General features: G+C 47.2%; 1 protein-coding gene across 1 annotated transcript in view; it reads right to left on the bottom strand.

The window, feature by feature from the left end:
- Positions 1–27,064, bottom strand: part of CUX2 (cut like homeobox 2) — a 181,757-nt gene that overhangs the window by 39,320 nt on the left and 115,373 nt on the right. Inside the window, 1 exon segment of the mRNA XM_025045507.1 lies at positions 13,796–13,874. Coding sequence (XP_024901275.1) covers positions 13,796–13,874 — 79 coding nt within the window.

The raw sequence follows: 27,064 nt of genomic DNA, 5'->3' as shown, positions 1-27,064 counted from the left end.
TACAAGGCTCTGTCTTTTCACCTTCGTTTTCCGGTATGCGGTAACACATGGCAGTTACCGTCACAGAATATGAAGTCAGTTCTTCATCCAAATACCTTGGGGCCTTGAGCCTCAGTTTCCTCACTTACAAAGTGAGAAAAATATAACAGTTCCTACTTCCCAGAAACTACTATTCGAAGATTAAAAAAGATACTGAGAGGCAGTGTAATTTAAAGGCCTTTGGACAGTTAACCTCTCGGAACCTTAATTTTCTCATGTGTTAAATGGGGCAACATGTGTAGAGTATGGTTGCAAGTACTCAGTGAGAGACCGTGTACAGAGATTTGCACAGTGCTAGGCGCACAGTAGGGCTTGCTAAGTGTTGACTGGAGGTGGCACTCCTGGTCTTGCGGCTTTCTGGGCACTGATTGTGCATGGTGACCTCTGTGGAGTCTTGAGATAAGATACGGCCTCATGTATTCTCATCAGACCCCAAGAGATCCAGAATCTAATAATCCTGCTTTGAACACCACTCTAGGATCCAAAGACTCCAGCTTAGAAAGTCACACTGTGCAGCATCCCCCATCCCAGTGCACAGACAGGGAAAAGTGTATTCTAGTGATGTCCCTGAAGTCTGCTGGTGAGTTGGTGGCTGGGCCGAGAGGGCCCTTGGGCTTCTTCTTCCCACCATCTACTGCCTCCTGGGTCCTCGGTTTGAAGGAGAAGGTGCGGGGGCGCGTTCAGATGACTCAGCCAAAGTCAGGCTATGATGAGTCCTAACAGTCAAAGTACTTTAAGTGTTTTAGAATTCATTTGCTCTTTACCTCAGCACTGTGAGGTAGGTACTGTTGTGTCCCATTTTATAGATGGGCAAAATGAGGCACGGGGGGTTAAGTCACTTCCCCAAGGTGAGGGCTGGTAAGATAAGGTAGATGTGGCTATCTCCATTTTCCAGACAAGGAAATGAAGGCCCAGAGAGGAGATGTCAGGTGCCCAAGGTCACTGAGCTCAGAAGTGGCAGAGGTGGGATTTGAACCTAGGGTGCCAAGTGACTCTTGCCATGGGGCAAGCTGCCTTGAGCACAAGACCGAGGGCTCTGTTCTTGGCCTTGCCACCAACTGCTGTTACCTTGGACAAAGCGCCAGCCCTCTCCGGGCTCCCTATATAAATTCCTGTAACGAGCATATCCCAGGCGCACACTCAATGCTGGATGCCATCAGGTAAGGGTGAGGACCTGCTGAAGTGAGTGCTTCTGGCCTTGGGTCTTTGAGCCAGGATGCTCGGGGAGGGTGATTATTAAACGCCTTCACAGCTGAATTTGACACAAGTAGTGCAAACATTGTGAATCCTCCAAATTCCGAAAGCCACCCTCAGATAAAAGTGGTGGGGACCCTATGACACCTTCGGGGGAAGTCACTTAGGCCCCCTGAGCCTCAATTTCCTCATCAGGAAAACGGAGATGACAAGAGGGCCAGTGTGCCGGCTGTGCAGGGGTTCCAGGAGCATGCCGAGTCCCAGCGACAGTGCCCGGCACCAGCAGGTTCGGAGTGAGTGTTGCTTCTATTCTTACTGTTAACAATGTGTGGCAGCCACAGAACGTGCCACCAGCTCTCCCTTCCAGAGAGAACCTCCTGCAAGGAGATGGCAACCGTCTCCAGGGGCTGCATGTTCCGGTCCACTGCAGTGTCCGCCCAGAGGCCACACTCGCCTGGGGTGCTCCCAGCCAACACCTGAGCACGACAGGGGCAGGGCGGCCACTCCTGCCAATGCGGAATGGGCGACCCTTGTAGTATGGACTGAACTGTGTTCCCCCCAAATCCATATGTGACCCCCAATCTGACCATGTTTGGAGATGGCCTTTAGGAGGTAAACAGGGTTAAATGAGGTCCTAAGGGTGGGTCCTCATAAGAAGAGGAAGAGACACCAGAGCTCGCTCTCTCTCCATGCACAGAGGAAAGGCCATGTGAGGACAAGAAAGGCCACCTGCGAGCCTTTCCAGAAACCAGCGCTTTCCAGAAGAGCGCTCTCACCAGAAACCAACCCTGCTGGTCCCCTAATCTTGGACTTCCAGCCTCCAGAACGGAGAAATACATTCCTGTTGTTTAAGCTCCCCGCCCTTCCTGGTCTGTGGCATTTCCTATAGAGGCCTGACGAGATGACTGCATCCTGCTTTGGCAAGCCCTGTCAGCTTGGCCAAGACTTTCTCAGGGCTGCGCTGCTGCCTGAGGTCCCTCCTTCCCTCTCTCCCTTCCCAGGTGTCAGACCAGCATCGCCATCTGAAGGTTCTCCCTGCCTCCTCCTCTCCCTCTCCTTCAACCTTCCCAGGCATCCCCTGAATACACCTCTTGCACATCTCATGCTATCTCGGTATTGTTCTGCTTCCAGAGGACCCGAAGGAACATGTGACTATTCTTTTGCCTCTTGGAGCACCAGATTGAAACAGATTCTCCCTCCGTACTTTCAGAAGGAACCAGCCCTGCTGATACTCTGATATTGGGCTTCTGGCCTCCAGAACCACTAGCCTCGATTTTTATTGTTTTAAACCATCCAGTTTGTGGTAATTTGGTATGACAGCCCCAGAAGACTAATACACTGTGCTCTGGAAGCTAGACGTCCAAAGTGAAGGTGTTGGCAGAGCCATGCTCTCTCCATATGTTCCATGCCGCTCTCTCAGCTTCTGGTAGTGCTGGCATCCTTGGCATTCCTTGGCTTGTAGCAGCATCGCCTCATTCTCTGCCTCCATTGTCACATGGCATTCTCTCTGTGTGTCTCTTTCTCCTCTTCTTCTAAGGACTCCAGTCATACTGGATTAACTTGCTACATTTGCAAGACCCTATTTTCACATAAGGTCACATTCACAGGCACCAGTGGGAACACAATTCAACCTATAACATATGGCAACTGGGTACAAACTATGAGAAAAGTAGCTACACCAAGACCCTCAGGTCTCACAGGAAGGAAGTCCTCACTCAGGTCTAGCCTACTTCCCTCCTGCTGCGCCCATTTCACCTGTTGTCCGCAGAGACAAACCCATTCCATAAGAGGAAGCAGCAGGTCCTGGGCGCTGGTCCTCCTGCATTTTCATCCTCTCCAACTACTGAGGAATTAGGCTGTGGGCTGAGCAGGGTGCCTGCTCTGAGAAGTACACGGCAACGACGATCACTTACTTCCCAGTATTTCCCACTCTTTACTTCTTCACCCTAGCGCAGAGTGTGGAGTTCTTAGATTTTGTGGGGTACTGGTAAACTCATTTCTTCCCAGAAATTCACGGAACCCTGAGCTACACCATTGGGAATTTGATCAGAAAGGAAAAAAAAATTACTAGCATCCAGAGAACTGAAAGACTCTGCCAAATTACATGTAGGTAAAATGCTCAGCTGTGGCAGCTGGCAAATCCAAGGGTTTCACACTTACTTTGTCTAATGGTATTATTTGATGCATCAGCTAAATGTCACTAGCTGCTCTTACAAACACAAATTGGAAGAGAGAGAAATGACAAAGATCTTTAAAGTGTTTGAGAGCGGTTTCTCAGAGAATCTGATGATCATGGGGGTCTAGGGGCATCTTGCTTTCATTCCTCAGCTCTCCCTTGAGGTGTCTCTGTTGGGGGCAGAATAATGCCCCGGCCCAAAGATGCCCACGTACTCATTCAGAACCTGTGAATACGTTATGTTACATAGTTAGAAAATTAAGGTTGCAGACGGAAGGCAGTTAGAGTCAGAGATTGAAGATACTATGTTGCTGGCTTTGAAGATGCAGGAAGGGGCCAGGAGCTAAGGAATGTGGGTGGCCTCTAGCAACTGGACAAGGAAAGGGAATGGATTCTCCCCTAGAGCCTCTAGAAGGAACAAACACAGACCTGCCGACACTTTAATAACCCAGTGAGATCTATTTTAGACATCTGGTCTCCAGAACTGTAAGATAATACATGTCTGTTGTTTTAAGCTACTAAGTTTACAGAAATTTGTTACAGCAGCAATAGGAAACTAACACAGTCTCTAATGCAGCCATCTTTTCATCAGTACATTTTTACTGAACACCTACTATGTGTTGGACATCATTTCTTCAGTTGCCAAATATTTTCTGAGCACCTACTGTGTAGCAGGGAAGTTTCTGGGCCCTGGAGATATAGCAGAATAAGAATTCCTACCTTCTTGGGGCTGACAATCTAAAGAGAGATGGACAAAAGACAAAGAAACCAATAGCAGTAAGGGAGCTGAGAAAAAAATAAAGCAAGGTCAGGGCAGATAGGTCTGAGGTGTGTGTGTTTTCTGGGACAATGGTGCTAATTGAGGTGGCCTGGCAGGGGAAGGTCTTGTGAAGGAGGGGACATTTGAGCAGAGCCCTGCAGGAGAAGAGGGAACCAGCAGAGCAATGAGGTAAAAGAGAATAATCTAGACACAGAAAACACCAGGAGAAACAGCAGACCCTCCTAAGTTACTGTCTCAAAAACACAACTTAGCTCGATCACAGCAACTGACCCATTTTGCTGATGAGCCTGGGTGACTCTCGGGGCCAGCTTCACCTCCCCTCCCTGCAGGCTGGTCTGGGCACAGCTGCCATGGGTAGTGGTTGGGTTTACAGCAGGCGTGGCCCTCCAAACACTAGTTTCTGGCTTTCATCCCCCAAACACCAGCACCCATCCATCCTGGAGTAGATGGGGCAACCAGACCCACAGAGCGGGGGTGTGGGGTAGACGAGACCCCCGCCCCATATCTTGAGCCAAAAGTCCCAGATACCTGACATTTCTTTACCACCCTCCCACCACCACATATGCCAGGCACTTTGCATGTATTTATATCTCATTTAATCGTTAAAACAACCACATGAGAGATAGCTATCATCTCCGTTTTCCAGATGAGAAAACAGGCCTAGCAAAGGGAAGCTGCTTGCTCAAGGTCACCTAGCTAGAAAAAGGCAGAGCTGGATTCGAACCCAGTGTGGCCCAAATGCCAAACACTGGTATACTCACATTGCAACTTCTGCTGCATTCACCTGCCCCCCAAAGATTACCAAATTGATATCTGTCCTTATGTGATTTGATGTTTTTTAACTTAAATATATTTTAAAGGAGTATTTTGTTTCACTATTATAAATAGATAATTGGGATCCTGTGTCATTAATAGAAGGTGCTTTAACCATAAAAATAAACACAAAGAAAAAACCAACCCAATAAGAAAACCAATATTATTAAACTCTAGTTAGATCTCATTGTCTGCCCAAGACCGTGAGCCTAAGGCCAGCCCTCCCTTGGTTACAAGGGGAGACTCACAGGTGTCCTGTAGATGTCTGAGACGCTCTAGCACCTGACTGAGACATCAGAAGGAAACAGAAAGGTGATACCTGGCACGCGATGTGTCCAAAGTTTCAGTGTTGTGCCAGGTACATCGAGGCTGCTCCCTATGTCAGGTGACCCCACCACTTGGGAGGGTGCTGGGTCCCACTGAATCCCCTGCGATGTCTGGCAAGCCTCACATTGCAGTGTCAAAAGTGACAGAACATCCCGGCAACTCCGCGTCTGGAGCCAGGGGGCCCGGGTTTTTGCCGGGCTCAGCATTTCCACCGGAAACCTTTCAGTTGAGACCCATAGCTGCCCAGAGCCATGAGCGAGACTTAAATTTCCCCTACTTCACTTCCACAATGTACAGACAGTCGATATATAGACGAGGGCAGTGGCAGCGGGAATCAAACGGCCTGAGATACAGCCTGAATAAAAGTGCCAAAAACAGGGGACCCCAAATCAAAAGCGTTCGACTACAACAAATCCCTTGGATTAATTGAGTACGTTGGCAGACACGGAAGATCAAATATGAACCATCCGAGGTGGCACGTCCTGACGGGCGTGCAGGAGGGGGAGCATCATTAGGAAGCAGAGAGCCTCTGTCTTACAGCCATCAACCTGCTCTTTATGCATAAATTGCTTAATAAAATGACTAATTCATTTTGGTTACATTGGATCTACACCCCTAGGGAATACTGCGAACGGACTTTTAATACCACACCAGGCTTTCCAAAGGCACTGTCGGACTACAGGGATAAAACATCGTCTATTCCATCTTCCACCACTAGCTGATGCTGTTGGTGTTTTTTAAAAAAGTGTCTAAGGGGGTTAGGTGGGGAGAGCCCGCAATCTAGAAGAAGCTGTCTCATTCCTCCCACTGTGTCCATCTGAGGGAAAGTGGCATTCGGAGCTTTTTTAGGAAAGCTGGAGCTGCAAAGGCTGTCCGAGAAGCTGTTTAGAAACACATATATGCAGAAGTATGCATACGCCCCTCCAAAATACTTCGAGACAGAAGCCTTCTCCCATCTGGGCCCTGGCTCCGGGTGCCTGTGTGGGTGGGAGGCTCAGGCTATCGACGGCGGCAGTGAGAATAACTTTGATCCTTTAATTTTTGATAGCAGATGGGGTGCGGGGCCCTTATACACAGCTGTGAGCTATACGTCTGTCCACCCTTTCTTCCCTCCATTGCCAGGGCGGGCTGCTTCGGGTCGGGGTAGTGGGGGTCTCCTGGCTTAAGTTTGGATGGAGGGGCTGGAGAGGGTCTTTCTTCTCGGCTCTGGATGGTGATGATGATAACAATGCTACCAACAATTAACAATGGTGGCCACTGTCTACTGAGCATTCACTATGTGCCAGACAGTCAGCTAAGGACGTTACACCGTTCACCTTGTTTAATCCTCACGGAGGTACCAGGAGGTAAGTGTGCTTTTCCAGAAAGGGAAGCAGAGGCTCAGAGAGGTAGAGACAGTTACTTGAGGACACTCAGCCAGGAAGCAGCAGAACAGGACTCAAATCTATGTCTATTATAATAAAAGTAAAGTTCCCACATATGGAGCTGCACAGAGTTCCAGGTGGGTGGGAACGGCGTCTGCTTTGCTCAGCATTGTGCCCCTGGTGCTGGAGAGAGTGCCTGGCAAACAGCAGGTACTCATATCTGTTGAATGAATTGCATGGGGCTACTACTCTGGGCCAGGCACCATGCTAAGTGTTCTCCATTCTCACTGAACCCACCCAAGAGCCCTATAATTAGGTGAGATCATTACCCATATTTTACAAGAGGGGAAACTGAGGCTCAGAAAAGTCAGGTGTATTATGGAAGGCAAAACAGCAAAACAGGCAATGGCTCCACTCTGTTGCAGGGCCCTTCGGCCCGGAGTCCTGCTACAGCTCCTCCTGGGTTCTCTCTACCCCCTGCCTATGGAGTTCTGTCTGCTCTCAATGAAATTCCCCATCTGGAAGTCCAGGCTCTGAAGCCCTGGGCCAGGAGGACCAGGAGTTCTTGGCTAGTGAGGGTAAACCTGTTCCTCCTCTGGGTAGTACATCTGCATTTCAGCAAAGGGCTCGTCCTCTCAACCCACTGGCAGCAAAGACCCTTAGCTGGTTTTCACTCTTTACAGCTCAAAATGCACTGGTTTTGCCCAAACCCTTTCAATTTTTAAACTAATCTTGCACCTGGGTTAGGAGCCAGGGGTCTAGATTCAGGCTACACTACTCCACTGTGTGACCTTGGACAAGTGGCTTGACCTCTCTGAGCCTGCATTTCCTCAGCTGCACAGTGGGGGAGGATGGCAGCACTCGCCTCCAAGGGGGCTGTGGGTATCAGTGAACTTGTTTCTGGAAGGGACTGAGCACACTGCCCAACATAAAGGAAACACCCTGGAAACAGTCCCACAGGATGGGAGCTCATGCTTTCATGCTTTAAAAGCCAATTCAAAGGCAGTCCTTTCTGAGACTCTTCCTCTAGCTGTCCTTCCTTGAAGCCCTTTTTCTGCTTGTGTTCTGATTGTTCACAGGGCTCATGCGCACAGTAGGCACTCAGAGAATGAGCTGATGGAAAGCCACAGGCGAAATGCCTATCCTCCCTTCTGAAAGGGAATGGCAGCTTACTGAGTGCCTACTGGGTACCAGTATACCAGACGCTTTGATTTAATACTCTTCCAACACTTGTCTACCAAGAGTAGTAAAATTTAGACAGGCGGCCATGGGGAAAGGTTGTTCCTGGCAGAGGAAATGGCATGGGCAAAATTGTGGCAGGAAATGGTGGGACAATGCCTTCTAAAGTTATCTACCATCTTTGAGAAAATCTGCCATCACTAAACTTTTTTTACGGGTTAAATACTCTTTTATGTTACCCTTTGGTGATCCCCTGACCTCTACAGGACCAACTGAGCAGAGGCATATGTAGGGAGGAAGGGAAGGAGGTGAGGACAGGAGGAAACAACAGTTACTCATTATACTAAAATCCATATTTCCTGTATCTGTGAAGGTGGCTTAACCACTAGATGGCGGTAGAACTAGTCATTTGGGACAAACACCCAAGTTAAATTCTTAACCTCTCACTACTTCCACTATTATACATTTCAGATGGTTCACAGTTCCAAATGTTAAAAAATTAAGATCACAAAAGTACTAAAAAACTATAACTTTGAGGTGAGAGGAGATTTTTAAAATATGACATGAAATCCAGAAGCCATAAAGCAAAGGTTTAGCGAAACTCCCTACTTTCTGCAAACATTTGGCCTGCTATGTACTATATAGAAGAGACATTGTAAACAAAGTTAGGAAACAAAAGGCAAACCAGGGGAGAAGATATGAAACACATTTCCCAGGACAAAGGTTAATATCCCCAATATACAAAGAGCATCTACAAATCAATGAAATCTGATAGAAAAATGGGCTAAGGGTATATGAACCAGTGATTCACAAGAGATTAAATATAAGCGGTTCACAATATACAAAGAGATATTTAGTATAACTAATAAATGAAGGAATGCAAAATAAATCAAAGAGAAAAAATTCACATTCCTTCTGACCACTGATCCTGAGTTTGCAGGCAATCCAACATATTTTCCTTCCCAAATTTCCTTCCTCGTCCTGAGAATTTTAGCACAGCACCAGTACGCTGTGCGTTCCTGAGTACCCTAAATGCCCAGTGTCGGAGAGGGAGTTCAGTAAATCATAACACAGCCACACAAGGGAGTGTTACACACAGTGAACCAAAGTTACTCAGGATTTTTAACCACAGGGAAATACGGGTGCTTGTGCTTCATGAAAGAAGCAGGATGCAAAATGGTACATGTAGGATGAATGACTATTTTGAAAAAGTACATGGGAAGAAGATCAGAAAGAAAAACAACAAAATGTTCCCACTGCTTTTCTAGTAGGTAGTTTTCCCTTCTTTCTACTTTTCTGTATTTTCTGAATTTGACAGCGTGCATACATGACTTTTACAATTGGGGAGAAAATTTTAAAAACCTTAAATAGCATAAAGCATTTTCATATTCTACAGACTCAGTAACCTTGTTGCTTAAACCGCTCACCTCACATCCTTAACAATTGACAGAACTTTGTGAAATCAACAGTAAATGCTTGTGACTCTGTAACTTATACCCTGATGTCAGCTTTGCCGTGGGCTACTGATTATTAAACCCTCCAAATGCTTTCATGCATAGCGTATCAAATCCTCATGTCGACTTATGAGCAGGTTCTATTATTATCCTTCTGCTAAAGACACAGAAACCAGAGCTCAGAGAGGTTCGGGCCCCTGTCCAAGGTCACACAGCTCAAAAACAGCAAGCTGACAGTCCCACCAGCTGTGTCTGACACTGTAGCGCGAATGCCTAAGCTGACTAGCCTTCTGCCTCCTCAACGGAGCAGGGAGAGAAACGCCTGTCAGGAGTTGCCATCTCCTGCATCTATCTGATTTTTAAAAACCAAAGTGAAGCAGAAAAACCATTCTGGGGCACTCACCTCTCTTTCATCTCTTCGGCAATGTTCCTTGGCCTGCCCTCTTACTTGTTCTTTTCTTGTTTTTTTGTTTTTTTGTTTTTGCTTTTTTGCTTTTAACTAATCACTTGGTTAACAAGTTAGCTTTCTAAACCTTGGGTCGGTACCTAGTGATGCTATGAGCACGAGAAAGAAATCAGCCGTCCCCGATACAGAAGTCAAAAAGGTTTAAATCAAATCATCCTCCACAACAATGACATTAATTATGCTTTTAACACGTTTTACTGCTTTTTTTCTCACTTCACGCCACATCTGTGTGAACAATATCCAAAAGATTTACGGTTTTCTTTCGTAATTACAGACATACAGGCTGCACACTTATCAAAATACTTGCTGAGCAATCATGCTATATTGCATTCTCCGCCAAAGATTTGTGTTGGCAGCAGTCATTCAAAACAAAAATGTTGAATCAGGATTTGTGTAGCTTCAGAGGAGGGGAGAAGTATTTCGACAAATAATTTGCCTGTCAAGAAATATAAAAACAGGAGAGTGTTCATCCTGGCAAATTTTCCAGGAGTGTTATTTTTATAGAGGAGGTTGGGGCCGTGTGTGTCGGGAAGACAGCGAGCCTCGCTCTGAGCACCAAAAACACTTCTGACATTTGGTTCTTGTGTCTGAGGATAAAATTTAATGAGAACAAAAATATGTCTTCCTAATTCCCCTAAGAAATCATTAAAACATTTTGTTTTTCTTAAATGTCTCGAAAATGAATTAGAGCCCTAAAGGGGCTGTTCGTATGGCACGTCTCCATCAGTTAAGGCTCCTCATTCTCTAATGCGGTGACAGCTGGGGACGTACGTTTCCCTGTCCCTCCATTTCTGAGGAGTCGAGTTGGGAAATCAGATGCGTGGAGTCAGCACCAGGCTTAGAATGACCCTTTGGGGAGAGGGGCAAGAGAGCACGAGGACCTGGAAAGCTTCTGCCTATCTTGGGAGCGCTCGTGGCGGCCCCTGGCTGGTACCGTGGTCCTGGCCCTGTGATTGTGTTAACAGATGTGTCTCCAGAAAGATAAGGGTCCCAGAATGAACCCCAGAAAAAAATGCCTCTTTTCCAAGTGAGGGCTGTAAGCCCCTCCTCATCCCCAAGCACTATAATCGCTGGGTTTGCGACAACAGGTTGGTTATTTGAGCAACAATCTGGTTCCCTCTGCCACCAGAATGCACGCTCCCTGAGGGCTGGGCCCGTGTCTGCACTGGTGGGTTCATGGTTATGTTCCCAGTATCACACAGCATGCACTCAGTAAATACCACACAAGGAAATAAGCATGTGACAAGCAGAGGGCTTGAGGTGAAACAGTTTCTTTTCATTCAAATAACCCCTCCTCCCCTTTCTGTATCTGAGTCTTAGTTCTAATACATTCGATGAACAATTATTAGGTGCCTACTGTATATCGGGTTCTGGGTATACAAATTTAGTGTGACTTAGTCTCAGCTAGAAGAATTTCACTTCTAGGAAAGCCAGAAACACATGATGATCAGAGAGGCTGATATTTAGTGAGTGCCGCTCTGTCCTGTGCACACTGATGCCTCCTACAACCACGTGAGGCAGGTTCTGATATTATTCTCAATTTATAGAAGAGGAGACTGAAGCTCAGGGATGCGATTTAATTCATCCACAGTCACCCAACGAGTAAGTGGTATAGGAGGATTCCAACCCAGGTCTGGCCTGGGGCCTAGAAACACAAGCCCCTCTCAGTGCTGCCCCCTGGTGCTGCAGGTGAGGTACTACGGGGCCAACGAAGGAGCCTGGCGAGGGGACTCCAAGGAGGGCACCTTTGGGGTCTGTACTGAGTCACCCTCCAATGTCATTTGTTGCCGAGACTGTGGGTCCCAAAGAGTTGAAAAGGGTGGGAAATAAGGGTATATTTTTCCAAAAAGTTTTCCAGATAACTGTGATGGGGGTGGGGACATTATAAACAAAAAAGCTGCAAGAAGTACGGCCTCTCAGTCTCTTGGCCATGTGCGTGGTGTAGTCCTCAGGGTGATAATGATCTGAGCTACAGACACATGGCCATCTCAGTCTCATGCTACGCAGCCTTGTCCTCCTCTGGTGGGGATGCGGGCGGGGCACAGAACCCCGAGGGCCGTGCTGTCTAGCTCCGGCCATTCTCCCGGCCCAGGCATTCTCACTAGGAAACCCATGTGGCCATGCCGCTTTCCCAGTCAGGGCGGAGCGCAGGACTGGGGAAGGGCGGGTGGAGACTGCAGACGCCTCTGCAGTGGGCTGGACGCTGGTCCCAAAACATGTGTCCACGTCCTCATCCCTGGAACCTGGGAATGTGACCTATTTGGAAAAAAAGAGTCTTTGCAAATATAACTAAGTTAAAGATCTCGAGATGAGATTGTCCTGGAATATCTGGGTGGGCCCTAAATCCAATGGCCAGTGTCCTTAGAAGAGAAAGGAGGGGGAGAGCTGGGACACAGAGACAAAGAGAGAAGACGGCCATGTGAACATAGAGGCAGAGATTGGAGTGACGTGGCCACAAACCCACCCTAAATACAGGATATCTCATCTCAAGATCCTTCACTATTTATATCTGTAAAGATCGTTTCCAAATAAGGTGACATTCTGAGGTTCTGGGTGGACATGAACGTTGTGAGGACACGATTCAGCCCTCTACAGCTGCCCAAGACAGATGGAACAAGGGACTTTCCCATCCTAAATGGAAAGATCCCACTAGTGACCTTTATTTAAAATATAAATGACTCTGCCTTATCCATGGCTTGGCTTAGAGTGGGGTCTCATTTTCCTCTTTATAAATCCCCAGCCCCAGTCACCCCCGCACAGCACTGACTCCTGCAGCTGCACGGAAGGACACAGGGAAGGATTAGAGGCTGTCTGGGTAGAGGGAGTTAGCACAGCAGGGTCTCCGCCCAGCTCCGCCATAGTTAAATCACTATGACTCCCTTTCTGAGTCAATAAATGAGAAGGTGGCAAAGGATGGGGCCATTTTAAAAAAAGGGAAACTTTTTACAGAAATATATCTATCTATTTTAAGTATACAGTTGAATGTTCTCGAACTGATCACACCTCTGTAATCCACACCCAGATCAAGAAACAGCCCTCAGCACAAGTTAATGTTTTTTAAAATAACTGAAATTCCTGTAACATAAAATTTACCATTTTAAAGTGTATAGTTCAGTGGCATTTAGTACAATCATGATGTTGTGCAAACACCAACTCCATCTAGTCCCAGAATATTTTAAGCACTAACCCGTTTAAGCACTAACTCCCCTCCCTTCTGTCCCAGCCCCCAGCAACCAACCACCTATCTGATTTCTGTCTCTATTGCCTATTTTGGACACTTCATATAGATGGAATCCCACACTATGCAGCCTTTTGTGTCTGGCTTCTTTCATTTAGCATAATGTTTTTTGAGGTTCACCCACATCGTAGCACGTGTTAGTGCTTCACTTTGTTTTTTATGGCTGAATCATATTCCATTGTATAGATAGACCACATTTCATTTATCTGTTTATCCACTGACAGACAGTTGGGTTGTTTCCTCCATTTGGCCATAGTGAATAGGGCTGACAGGTTAAACTTTGCATGTCTTCATATTGTGTGGGAAGAGTCATATAGTACATGTTCTTCTGGGTTTGGTTTTTGAGGTTGGCTGCACCACACTGGAGGACACTTTTGAGGCCTTTCCTCCAGTGCCCTCTGCTGGCAGGAAGCACTGGGTGCCATTTGTCCTTTGTGGTAATGGTAGGGGAGTTCTGGCGGGCAAGATAGACTTCACGGTCCCCTACGAAGGTCCAGGTGGAAGACCTCACCAGGAGCTCTCACCCAGCTCCCTGGCTGACACTGGAAGGCGGTGGGGTAAGATGGAGGAGCCATGTGGGGATGTGTCACAGCAGACTGGGTGCAGAACCCCTCACCCACCCCCACAATCCCACCCGTGGAGGGCCTGGCCTCACCCAGGAGTCTTGGCCTATCCCCAGATCTGTGGTGATGAGGCCCCTGTGCAACGGTCCCAGTGGTCATTTCTTGTCAATTATTCAACTATGGAGTCCAAGCATGTCTTACCTGGTGCTTCAATTAATTGCTTGTAAACACTCAAGAAAGCAGCCTCAGCCTCCTGACTTCTTTTACTAAGGGCCACCACCTTTGAAAAAAAGAGAAAACGTCATCTGTAACCATGGCATCTCAGTCTATAAGCAAATTTGATCATTTTCTATTTGTGCAAACATGGGGGGAAATGCAGGTTAAAAGTATGGAGTTAGAAAAGTCTGGGTTCACATCCCAGCTCTACTGTATTCCAGTTGTGACCTTGAGCAAGTCCCTGCCTCTCTCTGATCCTTAGTTTCTTCCTCTGTAAAATGGGAGTAAATAATAGACCTACTTCCTAGGCTCATTGTGACAATTAAATGAAGCTGCATAGAAGTGCTTGGCACAGGGCCTGGCACACAGTAGGTTATTAGTAGCTACTATTATTATTCTTGTTATTAAATGGCAATGCTAGAGGTTCAAACGTGGCACATGTTTTGAGGAAATGGGGAACAAACACATCTGGGGAATATTTCTTGCCACTGAAAATTAAAGAGAAATTGTTAAGTCTCTAGTAGGATATCAAAGAGCTTCGACATACATCAAGGATAAAAGACTGTTGTAAAATAGTTCCTGGTATACCAAAGGTGTTGAATAAATGCATTCTCACAGATGAATACATAGGTGATGGAATTACCCAGTGGTGAAGAGCTACATTCACGCACTCATTCTTTTGCTCTTGGACATTTTTTGTTCTGCCAGTGAGACTCTGCAAGATGCATTCGGGCGAGACATTTCTGGCTCTGAATTCCAAGCTCTGGCCTGACAGCTGCCTTGATACTGGCTCTTGGTGGCCAGTGCCCTTGGCTTAGTCCTGGGCCTTGCTGGCACATGGCTGGAGTGGGCTCCTGGCACCCACAGGCTACCCCTACCTCCTTGAGGACATTCTGAGATGGATGGAATGGCTTTATTCTCTCTGGCACTGACATACCTCTGCCCCTGGTGCCAACTTCCTTCTATCAGAGCATGTACTTGTCAATCAGCCTCTTTTGGAGTTGGGTTATTCTTATGAATCCCAATGATGCTAACAGGGGGTGTCTGCTCCTCAATTCCTCCCCCTGAAGTAAGCTCTGGGAGTGTCAAATCCAAGTGGGCTGCACCAACTCTAGGTCCCATCTGACATCATCCTGGAGAAATGGCAGGGGCCAATTCTGAGACAGTCTGTTCATAAGCAGTCAACCGAGGCACAGACCCTAGAGACAGGCCACCTGGGTTCAAATCCCAGCTCCACCATTTACTATCTGTGTGTCCTTGGGCAGGTAGGTCAACTTTAATCCCTGTGCCTCTACTTCTCCAGCTGTAAACTGGGGATAATAATATGTCAACCTCTCTCAAAGGGTTGAGAGAGGATCAAACGATTTAATACATGTAAAGAAAGTCCTTGCAAAACCCCTATACATGTATGTCTGACCCCTTCTTTCCTGTTATGGGTACAGGCTCTACCCAGTGCTGGGTGGTAAACCTCAGCTGTGCTCATCTCTGGTCTCCTACAGAGACTACCTGAGAAAGGCCGCACCTCCACCTGCAGCAGTGCACTTTGGGAAGAAAATTCAAAAATCACAGCAGTTCCTCTAAGGCTTCCAATATGGCAGCCATGAGGCTCATGTGGATACTGAGCACTTGAAATGTGACAAGTCCAAATCGAGATGCGCTGTGAGTACAAAATTTACACCAGATTTTAAAAAGTTAGTTCAAAGAAAAGAATGTACAATAGCTCATCAGCATTTTTTATATTGATTATATGTTGAAGTGATAACATTTTAGATATCACGGCTAAATAAAATCTATTATTATTGTTCATTTCACCTGTTTTCTTTTACTTTTTTTTCATGTAGGTATGACAAAATGTAAAAATATACCCATGGGTCACACTGCATTTCTATTGGACAGCACAGCCTGAAGGCTTTAAAAGGTCCATGGTGTGTTTGTTATTTAGGAGGGGTAGAGATAAATGTATGGCGGATGTTGAGCAAGTGATTTTTAAAAAGTCAGTTACAAAAGCTCCTTGAGCTCTCGTTATTCCAAGAACAGTCTCTGATCTTTCTGACTTCCAGAGTCTCTCATTCATTCAACAAATATTTCCTGAGGCACTGCTATGTGCTAAGCACAATAGGCTGAGGACTCAGTGATGAATAATACAGTCTCAAGCCCAACCTTATGGAACTCCCACTGGGGAGACTGACATTAAAGCAGATTCCCCAGATAATTAATTACAAGTGCTAAATGCTTCAAAGGGGCCTTGAGAGTGTATAAGTAGGAGAGCCTGACCCAGTTTGGTGGGTGGAAAATAAGGAACTGTCTCCCCAAGAAGGAGTTGATGGTGGAAGAAAGAATGTTTTAGAATCTAGGCAAAGGGAAAATCACCAGATGTGGGCAGATTTTTATTCTTGCTGAGATGGACAAGACACAGTTCCTGCTTTGGGGACTCACAGGGGAGTGGGAGACACAGCTACGCCCAGGAGAAACTGCAACATGGGAGGAGGTGATGCAAACACTGGGGACTCCAGAGTAATGTAAGGAGGGGGCGAGCAGTTCAGAGGCTGGGTGTGGGGCGTCCCTGATGGATTAATAGGAACAATAAATGTAATATTCAGAGTTTACCATGTGCCAGATGTTCTTACAATATGTGATGATCTCTCTCTGTGGACATAGCAATCACTGAAGGTAGCTGCTGTCCTTATCCCCATTGCGCAGATGAGGAAACCGAGGCACAACGAGGTTAAGTAACTTGCCTGAGGTCACCAGTTACTAAATTGTACAGCATGATTCATGCTAGGTCTGAGGGTTCAAATTACTATTGTGAATCCAGATGCTGGTCTCTTTCTCCTGGATAGAAAAACCCTCCTAGCCAGTGGGGACAGCTGCTCAGGATCCATGTGGACGCTGCTGTCTTGAGATGTCATCTATGGCTGTACCAGGTCAAGGGCTGCTGTGCTGCCCACTTGCAGCCCAAGAAAAGCCATGAGAATTGAAAGCGATTAATCTCCCAATCCCTGGATGGAAAATTATCCAAAATGAGCCAGCAGAAAATCTGAAAGCTTCATTTTACAGTCAGCCATGCTGAGCACCTGTGGTGGCTGGGTTTGAGGAAAGGCATGTCCTATGGACTTTCAAAAAGGAATTCTGGACAGAAATGGAGGCAAGTGCCAGAATATTCCTTTAATATTTCCCTGCCCCTGCCTACAGCACCCTCTACTTCCCATGCATGGTGCTTATCAGTTTATAATGATATTTACGTGTGACTGTCTCCTTATAATTTGGTCTTCACACTAGAGCTGCACTGTCCAATACAGTAGTCACTAGCATATGAGGCCACTGAGCACTTGAAATGTGACTATTTTAAAATCAGATGGGCTGTAAGTATAAAATACAGGATTTCTAAGTTTTAGGATATAAAAAGGATTGTAAAATATCTCAAACCTTTTTGCATTGATTTTACATTGAAATGATAATACTGTGGACACACTGGGTTAAATAAAATATTATTAGAATTAAATTGTTTCTCTTTACTTTTTAAAACTGTATCTATTAGAAAAATTTTAATTACCTATCTGGCTTGCCTTATTTTCCACTGGACAGTGCTAGTCTAGATCAAGGGTTGGCAAACTATGGCCCTTGGACCAAATTTGGCCCTTCATCTGTTTGTATAAATAAAGTTTTATTGGAACACAGCTATGGCCATTCTTTTATGTATTGTCTATGGCTGCTTTCATGCTACAATAGCTGAAATCAATAGCTATGACAGAGACCCTGGCTGTAAAGTCAAAAATATTTACTGTCTAGGCCTTTACAGAAGATGTTTGCTGATTCCTGCTTTAGAGGCATTCTAAATGGCTGGACAATATTTTCAAAAGCAAAGATCAAATAACATCCAGGGCTGACATTCAGTTTGAATTGGTTCAAGTTTAAGGTTTCCTATAGTAAATATGACTCTTGAAGACAGTAACCATTTGGATGTCCTGCCTCATTCAACCTTGTTTTGGAGCAATGACTCTGTCTATTCCTAGAAGGCCAATTCTGATGGCTTGGAGCCCGATCTGTAAAATGGGAGTGCTGGGCCTAGGTATCAAGCATCTCTTGGCCTCAGTTTGTTCATCTATCAAGCGGGAAGAAAAATTTCTGCCCGCCTAAGAAGCTATTGGAGAGGAATGAGCTAACACGTGGCGGAGTCCCATGGGAGCTGGCAAAAAAAAAAAAAAAGCTCTAATAAATCAGATAATTCTTCTTTTAACCATAAAGGATGTCTTTTCCAAGGTCTGCAGCTCTAAAGCATTTCACTCATGTGCCCAGAACAGGTGAGCTCGGCATAAATAAAAGGCCACATGCTTCTGCCTCATGTCTGGGTCTTACCACGCAGAAGGGCGGGAGGGATGTCCAGAATGACAGATTTGGTTTGTGACAGGCAGATCTTTGAAGGCCATCTGGGGGAGGAGGAGGAGGAGGTGGAGGAGGAAGAGGTGGCGGCCAGCTACAGACACCAAGAAGGTCACCATCAGAAATAGCTTAGCGTCTGATGGAGCATGTGGCATTTACACCACCTGCTACGATATAAGGGGTGAAAATGTGTCTAGTCCCCTGAGTATGAAAATAACAGGTGCAGAACTGGTTAAGCCAGAGGAGAGGCAAAAGCCAATTCTAGCTGCCTAGCTCTTATCTGTCAGGTGGGTAAACCCGCAAATTTGGGGAACCCCCCCGAGGCTGAGCTTCCTCGAGCTGTCTGATAGCAGTGACAACATCCACTGGCTATCGAGAACTGCTCCATGCTGAGCTCTTTACAAGGAATGCTCAGAGCTTCTGAAACTGAATCTTTATTCTGTGCTCAGTGCTGTATCTTTGGAAACTCCCTGACGACTCTAAGACATGAGCGCCCATTCTACAGAGGAAGAAACTAAGGTTCAGGTAAGCCAAGTCTCTTAGCCAGGATGAGAGAACTAGTTAGTGGCAACGGTGGTAATCAGAGCCCAGGATCCTCTCATTCCAGGACCTAGACTTGCAATGAGAAACAGTGCTTCTCAAAGTGTGCTGCAGAGCCCCCCGGGTGTGAAAAGGTGGATCTGGGATCAAGCCTGCACACGCTTTCTGAGAGGATGTGCACACAGTATATCAACACGCTGGATGCTCAGACAAGAGCTGCAGGAAAAATAGTGCCCTTCACCTCGGCTTAGCCCAGTGTTTCCTCAAATGCATTTGGCCACAGAACTTTCTTCTTTGGAAAATAAACCTGGAAACTTGGGTCTCGTGGAACACACTCTGAGAATGGCTTCCCTTTACCACTGTCCTGGTCTTTTGTGTTGTTGAGGTGAGTGTTGATGTTCTCTCTGCTGAAAGTCATTGACGTGGCTGAGCAAACAAAAATTACAATTTAAAATCGGGGCGCTTAAATAAGAAATAAGAGTTTGACTCTTGTTTTGCTGTTGTTGATTTGGGCTATCATGGCTCCTGCCCGGATGGAAGAGGAAGAGGAAGAGACACCAGGGATGCAGGAGCCCAGAGGAGTACAGCGAGAATGTGGCCATCTACAAGCCAAGGAGAGAGATCTCACCAGAAACCAACTCTGCCACCACCCTGATCTTCGATTTCCTGCCTCCAGAATGGTGAGAAAATAAAATTCTATTGTTTAAGCCACCCAGTCTGTGGTATTCTGTCACGGCAGCCCAAACTAAGACAGGTAGGCTCTATGGTTATTCCCATTTTATAGATGAGGAAACTTAAGCACGAAGAGATTAAAAAGCAACAAAAGATATAGCAGCTATCTAATGACACACAGGGTTTGCCCTTTTGGGGACTAAAATATTGCTTTGATAAGAAGGCAGGGAGAGGTCAGCAGATTGGGGATACTTTTACTAAGAGGATGGACAATTGGTTGCATAAATGTGGACCATGTGACACACGCCAAAGTGAGAAAGCAGCTATTTGATAGCAGAGGTTTGTGATTTGAGAAACCGGCTTCCTTCCAGCAGGCTACGCTTTTACCCCCACCAGTTTCCACCGAATGCACTGGGGAGCCATGCAGGCACCCTTTTCCCAGGCTTGTCCAACTCCAGAAGCCACCTTCTTAACCCGGGGTTTGTCAGCTCTTAGATCTGAGCCCCACCAGGGGAGAGTGGATCTGTCTGTTCATTGCTGTGTCCTCTTCATGCAGCCTCACGCACAGTGGGTGCTCGACAGACGTCTGCTGAAAAGGGAGCATCACTGTCTATATGTCATCCTAGGGAAGTAATTCTAAGACTGGAGAGGAACTGGTGGAGGTAGGGGGTCCCTCCTTAGAGAGGTATGGAAAGGCACCAGGTGCCTAGATCGGTGCTGTGTCCTGTTTAAGAGAGAGTCTATGCTCTGTCCACGTGGCAAGCATCCCGTCCTCCTCACCCATCAATCAGCATCTGATGACGACAGGTCTATGCTGATGCAAACTTTTTATCTAGATGTTGCTCCATTTCCCCAAGGAGACTGTGAGCATCCAGAGGGCATTTTAAAAAATGAAATAAAATAATACGTGTAAAGTGTTAACACTGTACCTGATACATCACAGATGTCCAATAAATTCATTTTTTTGGCAATTATCTATTGAGCATCTCTTAAAGACAGGGGGCTGTTCTAGGCACTGGGCATTCAGCACCTAGCAAGACTGACCCAAACCGCGACCCTCATGGAGCTGACACTCTAAAGGGAGAGGCAAGCAATAAAATAAATCATGGTAGAGAATGTAAAAAAGTGACCAAGTACAAGAAAGGAAAATAAAATCAGGGAGGGGGATAGGAGTTTGGGGCAGGGTGTGTCCTGCCCAGAGGGGCCAGAGAAGCCCTCGGGAGAAGAGGAGACTTGTGGAAGTTGAGCAGACTTGTGGAAGGGGAGGGAGTGAGTCATGCAGACATCTGGGGGAAGAGTATTCCAGGCAGAGAGAACAGCAGGTGCAAAGGTCCTGGGGGCCAGGAGTGTGTTTGGCTTGTCCGAGTACGGCAAAGGGGCCAGTGGAGTAGGAGGTGAGCAAAGGGGAAGAGAGGAAGTCAGGGAGGTGAAGGGCAGGTGTCGAACTTTGTAGGCCATTGTGAAGATGTGGACTTTTTTTCCCTGAGGGGAATGAGTAGCCATGGGAAGGTTTTGAGCAGAGGAAGGACATGATCTGACACTAGTTTTAACCAGGTCCCTCTGGCTGCTGTGTGGGGAATGGACCAAGGCGGGCTGGAGTGGAAGCTGGGACACAGAGAAGTGGTTACTGCAACAGTCAAGGTAATCAAGGATGGCAGCTCGGAGCAGGGTGGTAGCAGTGGAGGAGGGAGAAGTGTTCAGGTTCTGAATTCGAGCACAGGATTTCCTCCTGGGGAACACAGAGTGGACGTGGGGCAGCGAGGGGAAGAGGGGAGTCAAAGCAATGCCAGGGCTTGGGGCAAGAAGAACAACCAGATGGTCCTGAACAGCTGGTTTTTCCCTCCTTCAGAGTCCAGGACAGGACAAGTCAGGAGTGGGCACTAAGTCAACATTGACTGGATGAACAAACGTGCAGGAATGAGGTAAGGAAGGAATTTAAGAGGTTATGTGAGCTAATCCTTCTGAACTACAAACTTAAATAAAACCTCACGTCAAGAAGGATGATGGAGAATGACACCCTCCAAGTAGCCCAAAGTAAGCTGCAATTTTGTAGGTTCCATGGAGATCTCGTGCAAACTTTCTGGCAGAATAACTTTGTAACCCATGGTGGGGAGGGATCTGGCTTGGAGGTCCCTGGCACTGGGGGACACCGATAGGAGGGTAGGAAACAGGAAAAGCTGGACCTGGGAGCGAGCAGACCTGTATTCCGGTTTTAGCTGGGGCCTTGCATCCCTGTTTACCTTTGGGCAAGTCATGCCCCCTTTCTGAGCCTCGGTTTCCCATTTATAAAGTGAAGGTGCTGGGCTTGAGTTCCCTTCCAATTCAGTTGTGCAATGATTCTAATTTTCCGAAGGAGACAGACAGACAGACAGACAGACAGACAGACTCTCTTCCCCGTACATCAATCCCTACCCCACTGGGGTTTTCATCAAAGGCCATGCAAGGCCTAGGAAACCTACCCAGGCTCAGACCAAGGGCGGGTCTGCCGAGAGAGCATGAGGCAGGGGAGAAAAACACTGTGCAATTTTATTCTAATATTTGTAATTATTCCCAGGCTAAAAATAAGGCACAGAGCAAAGTGTTTTCAAATGTCGGCATTAATGAACACGTTTTATCCAACATTATGCAGGCCCCCCAACTGCATTTATGTCAGGCTCCCTGAGATCTCGTGTGCGGCGCCCCGCACCGGGCTGGCTGGCTTTCACGGCTTGGAAGCGGCGCAAACATGAAACGTCCCGCAAGTGCAGGTTGGCAGGCCTGCTATTAGCAACAGTATAATCATCAATTATGTCCAATCACAAACTACTGATTTTATAATTATCAAATGAAGTTCTAACTTCTCACCTCCGCTCAGCGGCAACTAATATAATCTCTCAGTTCAAAAAGGAAGCTTTTTTCCTTTTTTCTTTATTTTCCTTTTCCTCTCGTTTGCTCTCTCTCTCTCTTCTGGGAAAAGGAATTTCCAGGCCTCCATGTAAGACTGCATTTAAATTGCTTGTCACTCAAAACAAAGGCGAACCACTCATTTGTAATTCACCAGCCACCTGAACAGACTGCCTGTTTTCCTTTAAGCATCCATGCACTGAAGCACAAAGATCATTTTTCTATTGTTAAAATTGTATAAGCCAAGGCTTTTTTTAGCAGCAAATACACAATTTCACTTCTCTTCTGAGGGCTCCCGGCATAAAAGGGACAGGAGGCTTTCTTTAGTGCCTTACAAATAAATTTTGCTTTGGGGTATTAAAAAATAAACTATATGCTCATATAATGAGCCGAAAAAGCTATCGAGGCTGTATATATATATGAGGGGAGGACAGAGTTATGTTTCCTGTCCTGCCCAAGGTGTGGCCAGTGCACGAAGCTGGATGATTGAGATTCATTCTCATGGGCGCCGAAAGCATCTGTGTCCCATTTCCTCTTTTTGGGAGCTGCTGATACCAGCTCTGTGCTGAATAGTATTTGGCGGGCAGGCTGTGAGCGCAGAAACGACCCAGGAATGGGTGCCCTAGCTTGGACCTTGCTGTTCTAGCCAAATGTGGGTTCCAGTTATATGTCTGACTTTCTGGCTACCTCACCCCAGATGGACAAATCACGAACAACTGCCACAGAGCCCCTGCATGCATCGACCTCCTGCAGCTCGGCCTCTGAAGGCCAGGCCCACTTTGACAACAGCTCAGTCTTCCTGCATAACTGATTATAATCATAACGGCTTCCGATTTTAATCTAGAGCTTTTTCTAACCTACAAAGACCTTTCATAGGACTTAGGGCATCTGACTCTCTACACACTCCCATGGGGCAGCCCTGGTTGTTTGAGAGGCCCAGAGAGGATGATATAGCAGTTTCAAGTCACATGGGAGAAGCCGAGGTGGGGTGTAAATGGGGTCTTTGGTCTCAGAGTCAGCAGGGTAGCAGGAAATTTGGGGCTGGAATTTGTGCAACTCTCCACCTGACGTGGGAGAGTAGCTTCCATTTTAGGTAAATTAGAACAGACTCAGGTTCTAAAATGTCCCCTTCTCGTCCTTGAAAGCACCACTGTGCTTTCCTGAGTGGGAGAGTAAGGAACGGGGCTCCCGCCAGCCCACCAGAAGTTATTCATAAGCCCCAGCCGGTTCTTTCTCTGTAGTAGCCGTGAGGACTCACAACGATTCCTGATTTAAAACAGTGCAACTATTCTGTACGATGCTGTGATGGTAGATACATATTATAAATATACATTTATCAAAACCCACAGAATGTACAACACGGAGAGTTATCCCTAATGTAAAAGGGCTTTAGTGAATAACAATGTATACAGATGCAGCAACTGTAACAAGTGTACTACACTAACAGTGCAAGATGTTATTAACAAGGGAAACGGGTGGAGGGGAGCATATGTGAGCTCTCTACTTTCAGCTAAAATTCTCTCTAAATCTAAAATTCCTCTAAAAATAGTCTATTAATTAAAACAAAATAATGAACATGTATAAAGCAGATACTATGTGTCAGGCACCGCTCTAAGTAAGCGTTTATCACATTAACTCATTTAATACATACAACAGCCCTGTGAGGTCTGTATCATTATCTTCCTCGCTTTAGTGGTTGAAAAAACGAGACACCAGAGAAATGAAATTATTTGCTCAAAGTCACACAGCCGGTGGCTGAGATGGAATTCACACCCTGGGCTCCAGAGCCTGTGTCCTTGGCGGTGAGAATAATGGGTTGTCGCCAAAAGACTGAACCTTTCTCTGTGGGTTCTTGTGTATGTGAGCGTCCCACCTTGCTCACGGGTGTCACACAGCACATCAGACTATGGGTCATGAAGGATGGGTCCAGGGCCAGCTGTGCACCATGGACATATTTTCATGGTCTCCCCAGTGTTTTAAAAATATTTGAGCCATCAAAATTCATCAAGTTCCATGCTTAAGATTTGCGCATTTTGTCATATGTAAATTTTACCTCCATAAAGCACTGTGAATATGAAAATATGTGCATATATACTGAGCCAATATTTAAAAACCAGAAAAGATCCAAATTGCTGGTTTCTTTTGTAAAATCAGAGGATCTGGCCACCCTGGGACCACGTTTCCACTGACACCTGCCTGGAGCCCAGTCGCGGCCTGCTGCTGAGATAGCCCGGGAGCTGGCAGTTCAGCCCCGGCCTCTCTGCACCTGCAGTACAGGTTGGGCCTGTCCAGACCCCATAATAAGCATCAGTGTTTCTCTCTGGCCTAGACCAACACTCTTTTCCCCTTGCTTTGTCTTCTTGAGTTCTATCAGCCCCCTACCACTTTCCTTCCTTCAATCAATGATTTTGCAGGTGGGATGAAAAACAGAAGTGATGAGTAGGGTGGTCCTACTTCTCGCTTCACGTGGCCGGCAAACTGCCTTTCCAAACTGCAACGAGATCGCCGTGTGAGCGGTCTACCCCGAATACAGAACCCTTAGGCCCTCCCAACTCAAGTCCGCCTGGGCCTGGAGAAAGGGGCCATTTAGAGCATATGGATGATTCTCTACCTTCCTGGGTGATGAGAAACTCATAGGCAGAGTTGAGAAAGCCCCAGCAGGGCTCCGCATTCTGTGCGTTCTCATGGGAGTGGTGGAGCACGGTGGGCCCCGGGATAAAGAGGTGAGTGGGCGAGGGAGAGTGGAGACAAGAAGACAAGCAGCTGGGGATTCAGGAAGGGCTGGGAGGCACGTGGGCTCTGGAGTCAGGTCTGAGTGACCAAGGCCCGAAACCTGCCTCCCTGGCTGTGTTACTTTGGGCAAGTTGCTGCGCCTTCACCGCCTCGGCTTTTTCAACTGTAAAAGAGGTTCCACAATGCGAAGAGCTGCCGAGAGGGTCAAATCAGGCAGACGAAGCAGCTGGCAGAGCGCCCGCCTGGCCGGCACGTAACGTGTGTGGGGCTGATGAATGAGCCCCTTGACCTCTCTGTGCTTCAGTTTCTCCACCTAGAGAGTAGGGGCACTAAGACCCAGCTTGGGTGTGAGACACCAGCACTTACAAAACATGCTTTGTTCACTATTAAATATGGGGTGAGGTTGGGCAAGTCATGAAAGGTTCCGGGGCTTTCTGGGCAAAGGGCTCTGCAGGGTTACGACATGTGAGAGGTGGAAGCCGCTGGACCACGCGGGCTGGAGTCAGATCGCCAGAGAGTGGAGTGTGGGCAGAAAGTCAGTGATGCCAAGAACCACGCCATCCTGCCCCAGGAACAGTGCCCTCTGAAACGCAGGGCGGTCACCGGGTCTGTGCGCCAGGCCCAAATGACCCTGAGCTGGCTCGGTGACCTTGATCTGGCTGGCCTCTGAGCTCTCACTGTTCCATGCTCTATTAACCACGTGCCATGGTGTCCTTGCTCCTGAAGGGAGGGCTACAGTGTCCCGGGTGGCCGCAGTCTCTCTTCTTGAGGCAACCCCAAAGTTCTCCAAAATGCTAGCCCGGACAGTGGAGTTAAAAGAGCACACGTGTCCTTTATGGAGAGGTGGCCGCCCTAATGCCACGCAAGCGCCACCCTGCCCAGGCTTTTAAATATAGCAGCGTCCTTTCCTTATGTCTCTATGGAGTGTGGCTCGTGACAGCCCCGTGAGAGCCTCAGCAGGACACTCAGGGCGCCATTCTGCCTCTGACTTCCCAGCTGCAGTTTCGGTTGTGGGCTCAATCTCCTGAAGTGGGCTCCAGTATCGAGGGACCTGGGTCCCATACCCAGCCCCCCACACTTTTTCGTGGCCTTGGGTAGCCACTGGCCTTCTCTGAGCCTTTGTTTCCACATCTGAGAATTATGATAAAGATTAAAGGTGATGCGCATAAAAATTGCTTAGTATACAGCCTGGAAAACAGACAATACTTAAGAGATGTTGATTTTACTATTACTTATTATGATCTTCAATGTGCAAAGCACTATGCTGAGATGAATAAACCACGGCCCAGCCCAATAGTTCTAGAGTAAGAAAGAGACTAAGAAAAGGGCAGAAGGCAAGCAGCATTCTGAGGAGGGAGAGTGAAGAAGGGACAGGTTTGTGCAGGGCGCAGGCGAGAGGAGGGCTCTGAGGCGGTGGTGGCACTGGCTTGAAAAGGACGAGCAGACTGTTGATTAGCAGAAGAGGAAAAGGGGGCGGCGTGCGCCGAGGTATGAGAAAGGGCCTCATTGTCCCATGTTCATTTGGAGCCATCACTTCACCACACCCACCTCATAGAGCTTTCATGAGGATTTTCAGACTGAGTGTGTGTAAAGCACTTAGAACAGTGCCCGGCAACGAGCTGCCAGACCAGACTGCCACAGTCTGCTCCCCCTGTGCAGGGGCTGCTCCCCAGGGGGGGCACACTGAGTCCCTGCCTGCCTCAGTCCCCATTCCTCCCTGTCACCTAGCCAGTGCCTGTGTTGCTCATTCAGCTTACCTGCAGGGCCCATGTGGGCAACTGAGCTTGCACTCCTACACTGGGGTATGAAATGTCACTCCACCCACAGCTTCTCCCCCTACTTCTGGGAACCCCACCAGGTACTGGACACAAACAGAAGGTACCCAGGGCGGCAGAGAACCAGCTTTTCCTCTATCCCAACCCCATCCCTCTGCACCTGACACAAAATGTCAGAGCAAACCGTTTGGCTCAAACGCTCCCCACTTTTCTTCTCCATTCTCTTTGCCAGGAGCACTAACAAGCATCAATTTAATGAAAGCAATTTTTT

This window comes from Pteropus alecto, unplaced genomic scaffold (genome assembly GCF_000325575.1).
Source record: "Pteropus alecto unplaced genomic scaffold, ASM32557v1 scaffold213, whole genome shotgun sequence".
Lineage (NCBI taxonomy): Eukaryota > Metazoa > Chordata > Mammalia > Chiroptera > Pteropodidae > Pteropus > Pteropus alecto.
This window is presented reverse-complemented; position numbering and strand designations above follow the sequence as displayed.